Consider the following 13,576-nt stretch of genomic DNA (forward strand, 5'->3'; position numbering starts at 1 on the left):
GATCGGAGTTGGAACGGAGGATAACCAGCCGGTGTTTGGAGGCTACCAGGGCTACTGCTACCGGTGAGACCGTTCCAAAAGTTGTTCTGTGAGGATTACAAATATAGGGGTACCCCGATCATTTTCATATTTCCGTTGGACCGTTTTTTGAGCAGAGGAACTTTTCGTTGCGTTGGAACTTTGGGACAACTCTCGCGTGCGCGCGCCTCATTTGAGGGGGACGACGGCCGCAGACTTTATTCTCTGCTGACTTTGGGGGGGCTTGGGAAATAATTAGTGTTTGTGGGTTTAAGTTTGTATGCCTGTTCATTTTATTTAATAGGGAAAGAGACAGGGAGAGGCGTTACCAGTGAGGTGTACTGTCTACTGTAGATTCTGTCATTCATGTCTGAGCATCTCTATATAAATAATTCTGAATATAACCCTACGATCCTGCTTACATTTTCCTTAGTAATATTTTTTCCTTGCATGAGTAAAGGGCGATTGTTACAAGTGATAAACCCGCCGTGCACGGTTGGAGCTGAGGTGCACTGGGGATGGATTTTTATTTTTTTTATACCACTGGATAATGGATATAATAAATATATTATATATTATATAATATCAGGTTATGGGAAGAAAGGTGCTGGAATGAAAAGAGGAAATGCCAGGGACATGATGTGAGGGAGACACATTGTGTTTGTTTGAGTGACCGTGAACTGTTCATTTTTCAGACTGCTGAAGACTCCCTGTCTGGCTCACTCTCTGTCAAATAATTGATTTAAAAGAAAAACTACTATACTGATGGTTTATAAAGCACACTGTGCAGTGGGTACAGGGTTAAAATACATGTTCTGATCTTGTGATACATCATGAACCATCCCGACCTCTCAGGTCATCTGGGACAGGTCTTCTTTCTGTTCCCACTATCGAACAAAACATGGACAAGTAGTGTTCCTGCAGTTTTAACGCACCGCACCATCTGAATCAAACCCCCAGAGAACTGCAAGTCTACAACTACATTTTACTCTCTCATTTTTCTTGAAAGTGTGACAACGTTTTATTGTCTATGGTGTGGTATACAAAAATGGCCATAACTTTATTTTGCGATGTTTCCGGCAGAGCAGACCTCTTAGATCTCCCTATATTAACCCATCATGCATCTGTGGTAACGCTCACCCCTACATTATTTTGTTGATTGGGATGACTTCTATAGACGTCATTTCAAATCCAATGCACAGACAGACCGCCATTGATGTATACGTCATGTGGTGTTTTCAGTGTTTACGATAGAGGGCGCTCCTATAGGCATCCTGTGAGTTAATCTGCGGCTTCCGAGTCAGAGGACAAATGGAAGAAAAAAAAACGTGATCAAAACAAATCCATTATCCGGTATAGAATAATATTATAGATTTTTCTCTGCTTTCTGTTCCCAGTCAAAGTTGAAGTCGGCGGTTCTCGAGTTTACGCGGATTACAGACGTACGTACAGTACATACACACGTACAGAGGTGCATATATTGTAAGATTCTCAAAAACACTTGCAGTGGCTGCAGGCTGTTTTTTATTGTCTGTTTTTGTTGCCCACCTATTGTCTGTGCCCGTCATATTGAGATGTTCTGTCCAGCACTTTACAATGAAAATTGTTTTTAAATGTGCTTTATAAATAAATGTGATTTGATTTGATTTGATTTAGAGAAACTCTGGCAGTGAATGAGTTCAGGAACTCTCCCACTCGCATCCTCCACTCTGGATATCAAATCTTCAATTTATTTATTTTGTTTCGTGATACCGGTATATAAGAATTATTATTATTGAAGACACTAACCCTGCCCATAACACACAAGTCAGGCTATGAGGTCAAATTACCGGTAATAAAAATAATATAATGTAAGCAGAATGATATAGTTATTATTCCTATGAGACTTCACAGGGATGGCACACCATTCATCCTCATCATCATTCTCATCAGCATTCACCTCTTTTCTGGAGGGTAAAAAAAAAAAAGAGAAAGATAATCAATCAACTGGGATCCCATGTTGCTGTCAAGGTGGGATAGTCGGCTATATCGTCGCCGGTGGGTGGAAGGCTTATACTGTATGTCCAAAACCCTTCCCCATTATAAAGGGGCGCTAGCCCTTCCAATGCATGGCTTTTGAAGATTACGTCATATGCCAAGTCTATGGGATTTGATTTTTTTTTTTGTGCAAAACACGTTCACCTACAGTATATTCCACATGATATTGTCTGTCGGGTGGACACCTCATACTGTATGTCCAAAACTCTGACTTTTCAGGATTCAAATAATTGTAAATGTAGCAGATCTACAAGCTCAAAACTGTAGATCTGCTACTTCTGATGCTTTTGTGTGACGCTTGTGTGGTAATTCACGAAAAAACACAAAAAAGTTAGAATATGGAGATAATAGGTTTCTGCCCAGCAATGATACGGTATGGAGCAAGTGCGCTAGTTAAAAAATAAACACTTGTGCCTTTTTATCATGATGATGTATGATGAAGAACGTCACACAAAGCCATACGGAGCGGTTAGCACTGCTCAGAAACAGGGATGGGGGCAGCTAGGGAAAAGAAACCTTCCCTCTACAACATCAGTGAGCATTCTGAAGGGCTCACCCACATCAGACATCAGCAACATTATGAAAATCACATAATTACAATTGTTCGGGTGTACCCAACAATTCACCCAACGTTAAGTGTTCTATCTAGGGTTAATCCTCCCAACTAATGTGTTTCTCTGTGTAGCCTTCAGATAATTTCTTGCTCGGATGCAGGCTACTCGCCGAAACATGCTATTTGGAGGATTAAAGCACATTGAACTATAACTGAACTATAGGCTACTGATCGTTTTATTTTGGAGTGTCGATTTGTCCACCCCGCGGTTCTCATAACATAACATTGAGTATAATTCCATCATTCATATCATAAGTGCAGGCGAATGAAAACCCAACTCTTTGATCAGGTCTCGTTATCTGTTCTCAGTGACTCTCTCTCTCTGCAGCACAGAATAAAGGGATGACACACACACACACACACACACACACACACACACACACACACACACACACACACACACACACACACACACACACACACACACACACACACACACACACACAGCTTAAAAGATTAAAACAGGAGACATGCATGTCCAATACACAGAATTGGGCATGGGGTGCTGGGCAAAGAACACTATTACAGAAAGCAAAAATAGATAAATAAAATAAATCACATCACACACACTCTTGGGCTCCATTGCAGACTTTTTCATGTCAAGGACCTCTAAAATGAGTATTTGGCAGGCAGATTTTGAGCTCTTGACGCTGACAGTCTATTTTTTATTTCCTTCTGTCCAGAGATTTCGTGGAACACCTGTAATTGCAAAAAGGCAGAGAGAATTTGCTGGTGCTGGTACTGGATAAAGTCGGAGGCCATGTGGTTCAAGGCAGGAAACTTATGGACTGTGCACTCCAAGTAGGGAATAAGACTTTTCCCCAGGTGAAGGAGTTTAAGTATCTCTGGGTCTTGTTCACGAGTGAGGGGAGGACGGAATATGAGATCAGCCCTGGGAATCAGAACAGCAAGAGCGGTATTGCAGTCGCTGTACCGCAGCTGAGCCAGAAGGCAAAGCTCTCGGTCTACCAAGCAATCTTTGTTCTTACTCTCACCTATGGTCATAAAGTATGGGGTCATGACCGAAAGAATAAGGTTGCGGTTACAAGCGGCATGGTCTCTCAGACGGGTGGCTGGCATCTCCCTTAGGGATAGGGTGAGAAGTTCAGTCACCCGAGAGAGATTCAGAGGTGAGCCGCTGCTCCTTGATTTGGAAAGAAAGCCACCTCCCGAGTGTCTCCCAAGGGAGGTCCTCGCTGTACGTCCAACTGGGAGAAGGACCCCGTGGCAGGTCAAGGAACAGATTGCGGGGGAGGGGTATCTCCACACTGGCCTCACAAAGCCTTACATCGCGAGGTGGTGTGAGATTGTCCATATGCTATTTTGAAGGACAAGCTTGAAAGGAGCTGCAACGAAACATACGCCCGACAACAACGATAATTATGATCTACAATTTAGGCATTTAGCAGACGCTCTTAATCCAGAGCGATTTACATTAAGCAAGAACAAAAAGCATGGGAATACATCACATAAAAAGCATTTATCATGAAGCATGTGTAAGCTAAGAACGTAACAGTGGAATATCTATATAATGAAACTATACAAACTATACATACTATACTATGCTATACATATGTAATTATGTGCTATGACTACTGTACATACAATGCAATTATAGTGCTGTCTACATAACATGCTATAAGTCTGTATCAAATGCTATCTAGTCTAGTCTACAGAAATTCTATCTAAGTATAAGTCAATTTGTCCACACTAAAAGCCTAAGTGTTGGCATTTGCCATGGCCCTTTGAATGCAAATCTCAATCTCTCTGGCAGGTGGAAACCTCATGTGTCCAAACAGCTGTTAGCTTCAAAAGTATCAGAACTTCAAGCTAAAAAATTGTGATGATTTCAGCTTGTGGAATGTGGCTCTGCTACTTTTGATGCTTTTTGTGTGACACTGTAAGACTAGACAAGTAGAGTGTTAATTTACAAAAAGAAAAGGAAAAAAAAGAAAAAACAAACCTGCCCGACAGTGACAAAATGATGGTGAGTTGACCAGAGCCTCTGTGCTCAGCAGGAGATTTGGAATTATCATATATTTTATATTCAGTAGCCTACAGTATGCATGCATGATAATCTAAATTCAAAAGACCTGTGTTCAAACTATTATATATCTACAGTATCTCTCCCTCCCTTTACTGCACTTTCTTGTTAACCTATTTTATTTATTTATTTTTTTCACTCAATCTCTTTTCAACCTATTTTCCAAGATTAAATCAGCCTGATCCAAAGCCAGTTTCTTTTAGTTTTTCCTTCAGTGTATTGCTCTTATCAGACCGAATAGATCACGTCTATGTGGATTCTGGTGCGCCATGCCACAAAGTTATAGATAAAGTATTAGAAGCCATTCACGGTAGAATTAAAGTTGTTTACGTCTTTCGCAAGGCAATCTGTATAGCTTGGGGCAATTTTACAAGAAACTGTTATTTCTCACTTGATGATTGTGTCTTCGCCTTTTTTAGTCTCGAGCTTTCGATGTATAACAGACAGGTTTGGACAGACAGAAAATTGGTTGAAAAGAGAACGATCAAAACAACAACAAAACAGTCAGTGAAAGGAAGAGAAAGAGAGAAAGAGAGATTTAGGGGGGGGGGGGGATGTTGTATTGTGTGAAAGTGTACAAACTACAAACACATTTAAAAGGAACAAAGCGAGCCAAGTGGTGGGAGAGAGAGGGACAGAACGATATGGAGTGAAAGATAGAGATGAGATGGAGAGCTATACAGTACAGACGTGGCAGGGGGTTTGGATGAGATGAAACAAAGCCAGGAGTTCCAGGAAATGTTCTAATTTCCCATTCTTTCTGACGTATTTGTAATTTATTCTACTGTCAACCACCACCCAATTTTATACTTTATCGTTCGACAGTGTCACATGTGAAAATAGAAGAAAAGCGTATGCATTCAGAATACTTGGGAGTTTTGTGTCTGTGAATATGCACATGGTTAATATCATGTATGTTCCCAATGGCTCGCAAACCTTTTAGCTTGTGACCCAAAAGAGAAATTTGGTGAGAACAGCTTATCGTAGGCCTAAGTATGTACCCTAACTCCTTCTTTTCAAGTACTGTGTTGAAGATATTGCCTGCATGGGTTTAGCTCTGGGAGACCAAGGTCTGAACAACAGCGGTTCTGTGAACCTCCATGTGTCAGATGGAGCCGGGAGAAATATGCTTTTTTTTTGTAGACCATCCTCTTGTTCCTTATTAGAGTATCGGTACATAGAGTGCATCTTCAATATGCGTCACCCAAACATACGATGCTCAAAGCCTCATTGTGTGGGTCTTATTTCTTGTTAAGGCTCATGGGATTTACATGAATCTTCCAATATCTTCCTTACTGAAAAATAATGATTCGTCTCTTGCTGAGGATCAAGTAGTGAATTGTACAGAGGAGAGATATATATATATATATATATATATATATATATATATATATATACAATATATATACGAATAAATGGATGAAGTGGTTATAATGATTGTCATGCTGATGCTGTATTACAGGGCTACTCAACTTAAGATGTCTCAGGGGCCACTCAGCAAAATTCCGTAAGTCCAATTATTATTTTGTAACAGACGACTAGTCTAGAAATTAAGGAAACAGATAAGAGCAGAAAGCCATATTTCCATCTATAAGGCCAAACCTCAATGAACAAAAACAATGTGATTAATGATGAAGTTACAAAATGACATCAGGCCATATCACGTTCTCTTTGAACAATACCTACAATCTTGTTAAAAACAATGAGAATACACTGCATGAAAAGAGGAGTTAACGGGCAATTATTTGCCCATAAACCTCAAGTTTAGCGGGTATACAGTAATATACGGTAATATATAGGTGTGATGGTACAATTCGGGAGTTTACCAGAGTTTGTTGGAAAGTTTAACGGGAGTTTCCTGTAATATACACATCCGTATTCCATGCTTTTTGCGCAGTGATAATTACTGGTAATTATATCTTTATTGGTATGACCATGGTGGGCCGCATGTGGCCTGTGGGCCGCCGGTTGAGTAGCACTGCTATATTAAATACATTTTCTGGGGACCCCCAGGGGGGTCCTTGATTGTCTTTGAGAACCACTGCTCCATGCAGACAGCTTGGCCTCTATCATGCCACACACATGCCGTTTCCCCCTGCTGTCAATCGGAGTCATCACATCAAGTAGTGTTCAACACCACCCATAGCTCAAGACTGTAATCCCATTAAACTCAAGGACATTTTAATCATACTCCAAGATCAGTTCATACATATTCCTGAGTAGCTGTAGATCAGAGAGATCATCACTCTCTCTGATTAATTTATCAAGCTTGTGTCTGCTTTTGCACGATATTATAGCTTATCGTCAATACAAATGTATCCAAAACTGTTACTTTTCAGGATTCAAATTCAAAAGCATCAAAACTAAAGTAGCGTAGATCTACAAGCTCAAAATGTGTCGCTTCATGCCGCGTTTTGAGCTTGTAGATCTGCTATGTTTGATACGCAAAGAGGTTATGGAGACAAGAGGTTTCTGCCCGACAGCAACGATAAAAAGAGTTGTGATCACAGTCAGGTTGTAAACTGATCGGGTTGTCAGACAGCCAAATAATCAGCCAGATCAAACCTGACATTGATCAAGTGGCTCACTTCTCCAAAAGTTGATCTCCTGCTTCAGGCGCCCAAGCTCAGCTAAAGATTAGTTTTCCCCTGTAAATTAACACCTTATACTTGATCACACTACAGAGCCACATCAAAAGTAGCAGATCTACAAGCTCAAAATGTGGCGCGAAGTGACACGTTTTGAGCTGGTCGATCTGCTACATTTGAATTTGAATCCTGAAAAGTAACGGTTTTGGACATAATGAGGTTTCCACCCGACAGAGACGATAACAAAAATGTTCTATGAGAATTCACGCAGGGCGTCGGACAGTGAGAGCATAAGCTGATGCTTATGGTGTATTCTCTGCATGTCATCCCATCCCCTCCGACCTCCCTATCCATGTTCATTGTAATGAACATGCCATGCCAAATATGATTAATGAAGAGATGTACAAGCCTGTATGTCATCATTCAACTACTGTCTGACTGTATTGGTGGTCAACAGATAATCAACGTGGGTGTAATAAATCATTGGCAGCCGTGGTCATAGACAAGCTTGTAAATCAGCTATTTTTGGCTATTGTTCCCCTCGGAATGGGCTAGGGTTCAAATGGTTAATGTAAAAGAAAATGAAAGAAAACGGGTTCCTATCACACAAAGATTTAGCAGCCCCTCTGTAGTAAGTCTGAGGACTCCCTACAGGTCCCCGGACCCCCCGTTGAAGAGCCTGATGTAATGTATTTTACACTAGATGCACAGTCAGCATTTCAGTTATGTTAACTGTCATGGTAGTTTGACATACTGTATAATTTGTCCAGGTTTCATATCAATTTCACCCAACTTGCCCAGTGAGAACCCATTATAAGTCAACCTTGCAGGATACAGTTCCACATGTGACCCACACTGTCTGCATGCACACAATACATAGTTATACAAGCATATAGTACAGATAACGCAACTTAAAGAGCAATACAACTCCATATGTTCAAGCTCCAAAAATCTAGAATGCTTGAATCTAGAAAGCGTTTTCGATAAGAGTATCATATCCTTTAAATCGCTTCTTCGCATCATATGATCAGAAAAACATTCTTGTAAAGCACCCGTCCAAATAACATCCACTTTCTTTTCCTATCCACCTGTTTGTGTGCATAACTTCCTCTTCCTCTTGCTGTTGCTGCTGTGACCAGTGTTTTAGCAAGAGAAACAATTAAATTAAACGGCCAGGTCTATGAAAACAAGTCCAAATGTTTTACCACTTTACATCGGCTATTTGAAAATATGATCTACAAGCTTACAGCGACACGTTGTTACATCTGTTATTTTCCAAAATGTTGAGAATAAATTTAAATATTTTGAATATTTTAGAAACATTTGAACGACACAAATCTTGTATGGGGGTCTCTGGCACGAAATATGTTGATGGATGTCCGTGGACAATTACCGGTAGGCTACATATTAATCTGGGGTTCCTTGATGTGAAGAAAATGTGGGAACCACTGGTTTAAAGTTGCTTATTTGGGCTTGATTCTAATGTTGTTTCAACTTTAAACATCATTAGGAAGCAAGCCCAAATAAGCAACTACTGTACACTTTAGAAAAAAGCCCAAATAAACAATTACACTTTAGAAACAAGCCCAAAAAACCTAACCTGACGCTGCCAGATCCAAGAAGCTTGCTACACATGTTTGTTTCACAGCTTATTGGGATCTGGGATTGCGGAAGCAAATTCGATGACGGGGCTGTTCCTTTTTTTCAAGATACATGGTAGATGATTGGATGGGACCGTCTGTCTATCACCGTGTGGGCGTGCAAACACAACCAATCATATTGACGTGTCTGTATAGCTTCACATCCGGTTTCGCACATATCCCGCCCTTAGCTCACGCTGATTGGTTCGGTACGGAGCGGTTCGGCGTTAGCTCAACTCCCTGCGAGATTCCAGATGGATGTGGTGTTGGGGAACATGGTTACCCAATACCGCCCCCAGCTGGCAAAGTCAGGTTACAAAAAACCAGCAACTACCAATATTTACGTATTATTTAAAGAAAAACAAGCCAAAGGTCGCTTATAATATGCAGACATGGCAACACTGGCTGTGACAACTGAATAGGACGTGTGGAGGAAGTGAAGGACACACACAAAGAGCCCCAGCAAGCTCCTTGGGAAACAGGTGTATATACAGTCCAATCCCCCTGTTATGTTGAGTTTCTGTAGGCCTGTATCAGTTGTAGCAGTTGTTAATTTTCTATTTTTCTGTTTTGTTTTCACGCACGCACGCACACACACACGCACACACGCTCAGGACAAATACAATGCATAGACAAGCTCACTCACTTGAATGAAGGGAAACAGGAGGCCCACAGCGAAGTTGGACAGCCAGTTCACAGTGCCAGCGATCATGAAGGCGGCAGGCCGATAAGACTGCTCAAATAGTTCACCCGTCAGGACAAAAGGGATCCCACCTGAGAGGGGCAGACAGCAGAGAGGCAGCCTGTCATCAAGCACTGTGAGCGGTGAGCGCGCACAGAATAAAGCAGTGGATCTAAAAGTGGGGTGCAGCTAAGACATTAATGTTTCTGAAACACAGGGCCGGGACCCATGCCAAACGGACTCTTACAGGTCTGTAACTCTGGAATGAAACAGACCCTTCACGGGTCCGACTCCTTACACGCAAAATATGATGGAGTGATGAAATAAAATGAAAAGTTTGAGAGCCACTGCTTTCAAGGGACACACAATTTAGGACATCAGAGGTTTTCTTCTCATAATGTACAGCACCATAACCTAGTTTGCGGCCCTATGCTCCACCTAAGAGCCTACAGGAATAAGTCAAGTAAGTCAAGTCCATAACCTAGTTAAGTCTGTCTGTCTGTGTGCGTGCGTGCATGCGTGCGTGTGTCTAGCAAGCGGTGGAAAGTCTGTGGCCTTGAACCACTTAAACCACACACACTGCATCATACGAGGAAAACTGTCAACCCACAAACCTCACAAAAAGCTTGTATATCTGCTAGTTTAGTTATTTAAAAAGCCAAAGGAAATGTTTTGAAAGTGTTTGCTTATACTGATAGTACTGATAACCCAAAATAGGTCCGGACACTGGGTTGGAAGTGATTAACTTTGTCTAAATGCCACACTATCACTATCACTTACTGGTCGATATAATTGGCAAGTTTTCTAATTCATTACTATTTCTTTAGTAGTAGTAGTCAGGTCTAAATGTGTTAATTACTTTGCACGATTCAGTGCTATGGTCCTAATAATAGCAATAGGAATTGAGGTTGAATTGGCCATTAATCATGTTTCTACTCTGTGGATCTTGTATTCTATGTGGACTGTCCTGACACAGCTGTGCTGTCATCATTTAAAGAAGAGATTTAAAGAAAGTAAAAATGGAAAAACATGTACAGTATGGGGGAAAAGGGGTGCGGGGTAGGCGGGGGGGGACTCAGACTTTATTAATGGGTCAAGGGAGTCACATGTCTTAACTTTTTCTGTGCCATCTGCGTTTATAAACGTAGCTAGGCTAACGGTACCTACTGGTGCTATCTACGCTTATGTTCGTAGACAACCGTATACTCCATATATGAAAGCGCTGGCCGCTTGTTTACCTTTTAGCATTGCTGCGCTTAGTATGGAGAGCCTCCGTCCCCACCAGCTATGGGATTTTTAAATCCACCTCCGTTGAGCCTACATTATAACAGGATTTTCAAAGCGCTGTATCTCTAGGGCCTCAATCACACTACAGTATTAAGACGAAATCGTTCTGTCTTTCCCGGGGGGAGAAGGGGGGGGCAGAGCAGCTTGCAAATTCATTTTCAATGGGAGTCGCTGAGATTCACAGAACAGCTCTGCTCCACGGGGGGGAGGAGGGCAGAACACACTCCATGGAGCAGAGCTGTTCTGTGAATCTCAGAGACTCCCATTGACAATGAATTGCGAGCTGCTCTGCCCCCCCTCTCCCCCCGGAACAGATAGATCGTCTTTATAGTGTGATTGAGGCCTAAAGGTTTGAGAGCTGTCCACAGTGGGCCGCCGCGCACCCGACGATCGTAAATCATTTTTGTACCAAATCGCTAAGCAAATGTAACTGGTTGTATGAGCTGGCTATGAGCTAATGCGAGTGGTGTTGTGCGTGTGTCTGTAGAGTGAGAGCAGACACTAAAGGAGTTTGGCTGTTGGTAGGGCGTTCCACATTTTAGTGGCATTGGAGCTAAATTAATTTTATCCATTGTTTGAGCCGAATCTGGGTTGCACGTGGTTTGTTGAACTCCCTCTGGTGTTGTGAGTGTGGACTTTGACATTGACATTAAGGAAGTATTTAGACAGGTACATGGGTGGTGGTGTAGCGAATCTTGTAGACTAAACCCATGCTGTACATTGTCGTCAACCGTAAGCCATGCCAGCCTATCAAAGTGAGGACCCCCCTTGTTTTAAGGGCCTGCATAGTCAAATAAACCTTGTAAAAGGGCTCCTGTTAGGGTCTTCAAGGTGTTTTTTTGACCAGTGAGGACATCCTGTACAGGAATCTTGTTCTTTGGTTGACTTTTTGATTACATTGGTGGCCATTTGCCTCCAGGATAGAACCTAGGTAGGTATCTTTTCATGTGATAATATTGTCACCCACTTTAACTGAGAAGCCGTCTGCCTGTTTGTGAACTGTGTCATATGTATGCCATGGGACATGACATATTTAACAATCATTGCCCAACTTCCCTAACTGCAGCAACAGCAGGGAACCAATACATGTGGGAGCGTACCAGCATAATCCAAACTATTGCATAATACACCATGAGATACAGCTTTTAAACCCAAACCATGTTCAGGCATTTATTGTATAATTTAGAATGCAGTACAGGCAGCGGTTTTGAACCTTTTGCAAAATCAGTGGATCGCTGTCCCGGAAACATCTCAATGCTAGCAGACAAAAGCTTTGCATCCATATTATGTCTATTATAGTTGAGTGACAAAGTGAGTTTAACGTTGTTTAGTATCGTTTAATGCACTGGTCCTCAACGTTTTTGTCTGGGACCCCCCAGGAAAAACTTTGGCCATGTCTCGCGACCCCTGCCTCTGTGACTTCCACCATAAACCCCCCACATAATAAAAATAAGAACAAATATTATTTAAAAAAAATCTCTTGTGATCGTACAAATTTACGTCATATTTGGCAGACATTTGACCCAATTTCTCCTTTCATTGTCAATGGCAAATATGAGACGTGTGGGGACAAGATTTACGTCATATTTGGCGGATATTTGACCCAATTTCTCCTTTCATTGTCAATGGCAAATATTGAGACGTGTGGGGACAAAAGCTGTATATGAGGGGCTAGCACCCCTCAAAGATCAGACCTGTCTGAAGTGAGTGGTGCAACAGCGACCCCTGTTGGTACCCTGAACATACATACATACGGACATACATACAGACAGACATATAGGGAGGGAGTTTTCAGTTTCTTTTGAGTGGTTGCACCACTCAAAAATACAGGAGACACGGTAAGTAACAGGAAACACTCGGCAGGGATTTAAGGCTGCAGTCCCGGCAACACTAGCCTGTCGTTTTTATTTCCAGGGAGAAAAACAAAAAGTCTGGGACAGCAGCGCAAACGTCGATCACTCTCTGCTGATTTCGGATCGTCTGCACCTTTGTTAAATTGATGCACATACGCACTAGGCATGTGAATCTCGTCTCATCTCACGATTCGATACGCATGTCGATGCACTGCCAGCGATACGATACATTAGAGATACATGGAATCCCCTGGCGATACGATGTGATACGATTCTCCCTCTTCCCGATGCGATGCGATGCGATAACCATTTAGTTCAAATCAATGCGATACGATGCGATTCACCCCTCTACCGATACGATGCGATTTGATGGAGATTAATCACAATAGAAAGGATTTATATTAAAGCTCTATTAATTTCCCAAAACATGTAAAAATGCATTACATTTAAATTCAAAGCAATTTATTGTTTTACTGTAGGTTAGTATTATAGCTCTGCATCTCAAACAACCCAACTTATAGAATTATGTAAGTAAACAAAGGGTCTGCTCTCTGCTGGTTATTGTGGAATTGTTAGATTACTAATAATCATAGGCTATAGTATAATAATTATATCTCAAAGGTCAATTTGAGGTTTTGAGTATAGAGGGTTCAAGAGATTAAAATGTAATAGCCTATGTAATAGCTCAATTAATGTTACCAACATATAAATAGAAAATAAACAAATAAACAAAACAAAAATGACAGGTCACACTCGTAGTGCTGTCAAACAAGTAGTTTAATCTGCAACACAGTTTTATAATATAATTGCCTAT

At 41.4% G+C, this 13,576-nt stretch overlaps 1 protein-coding gene across 1 annotated transcript in view; it reads right to left on the minus strand.

Annotated features, from left to right (window-relative positions):
* Positions 1 to 13,576, minus strand: part of slc2a9l2 (solute carrier family 2 member 9, like 2) — a 180,124-nt gene that overhangs the window by 14,139 nt on the left and 152,409 nt on the right. Inside the window, exon 13 of the mRNA XM_080792106.1 lies at positions 9,587 to 9,714. Coding sequence (XP_080648232.1) covers positions 9,587 to 9,714 — 128 coding nt within the window. The remainder of the gene's footprint in view (positions 1 to 9,586; positions 9,715 to 13,576) is intronic.

The sequence above is a fragment of the Protomyctophum bolini genome (assembly GCF_963924005.1).
Source record: "Protomyctophum bolini genome assembly, chromosome: 2".
NCBI lineage: Eukaryota > Metazoa > Chordata > Actinopteri > Myctophiformes > Myctophidae > Protomyctophum > Protomyctophum bolini.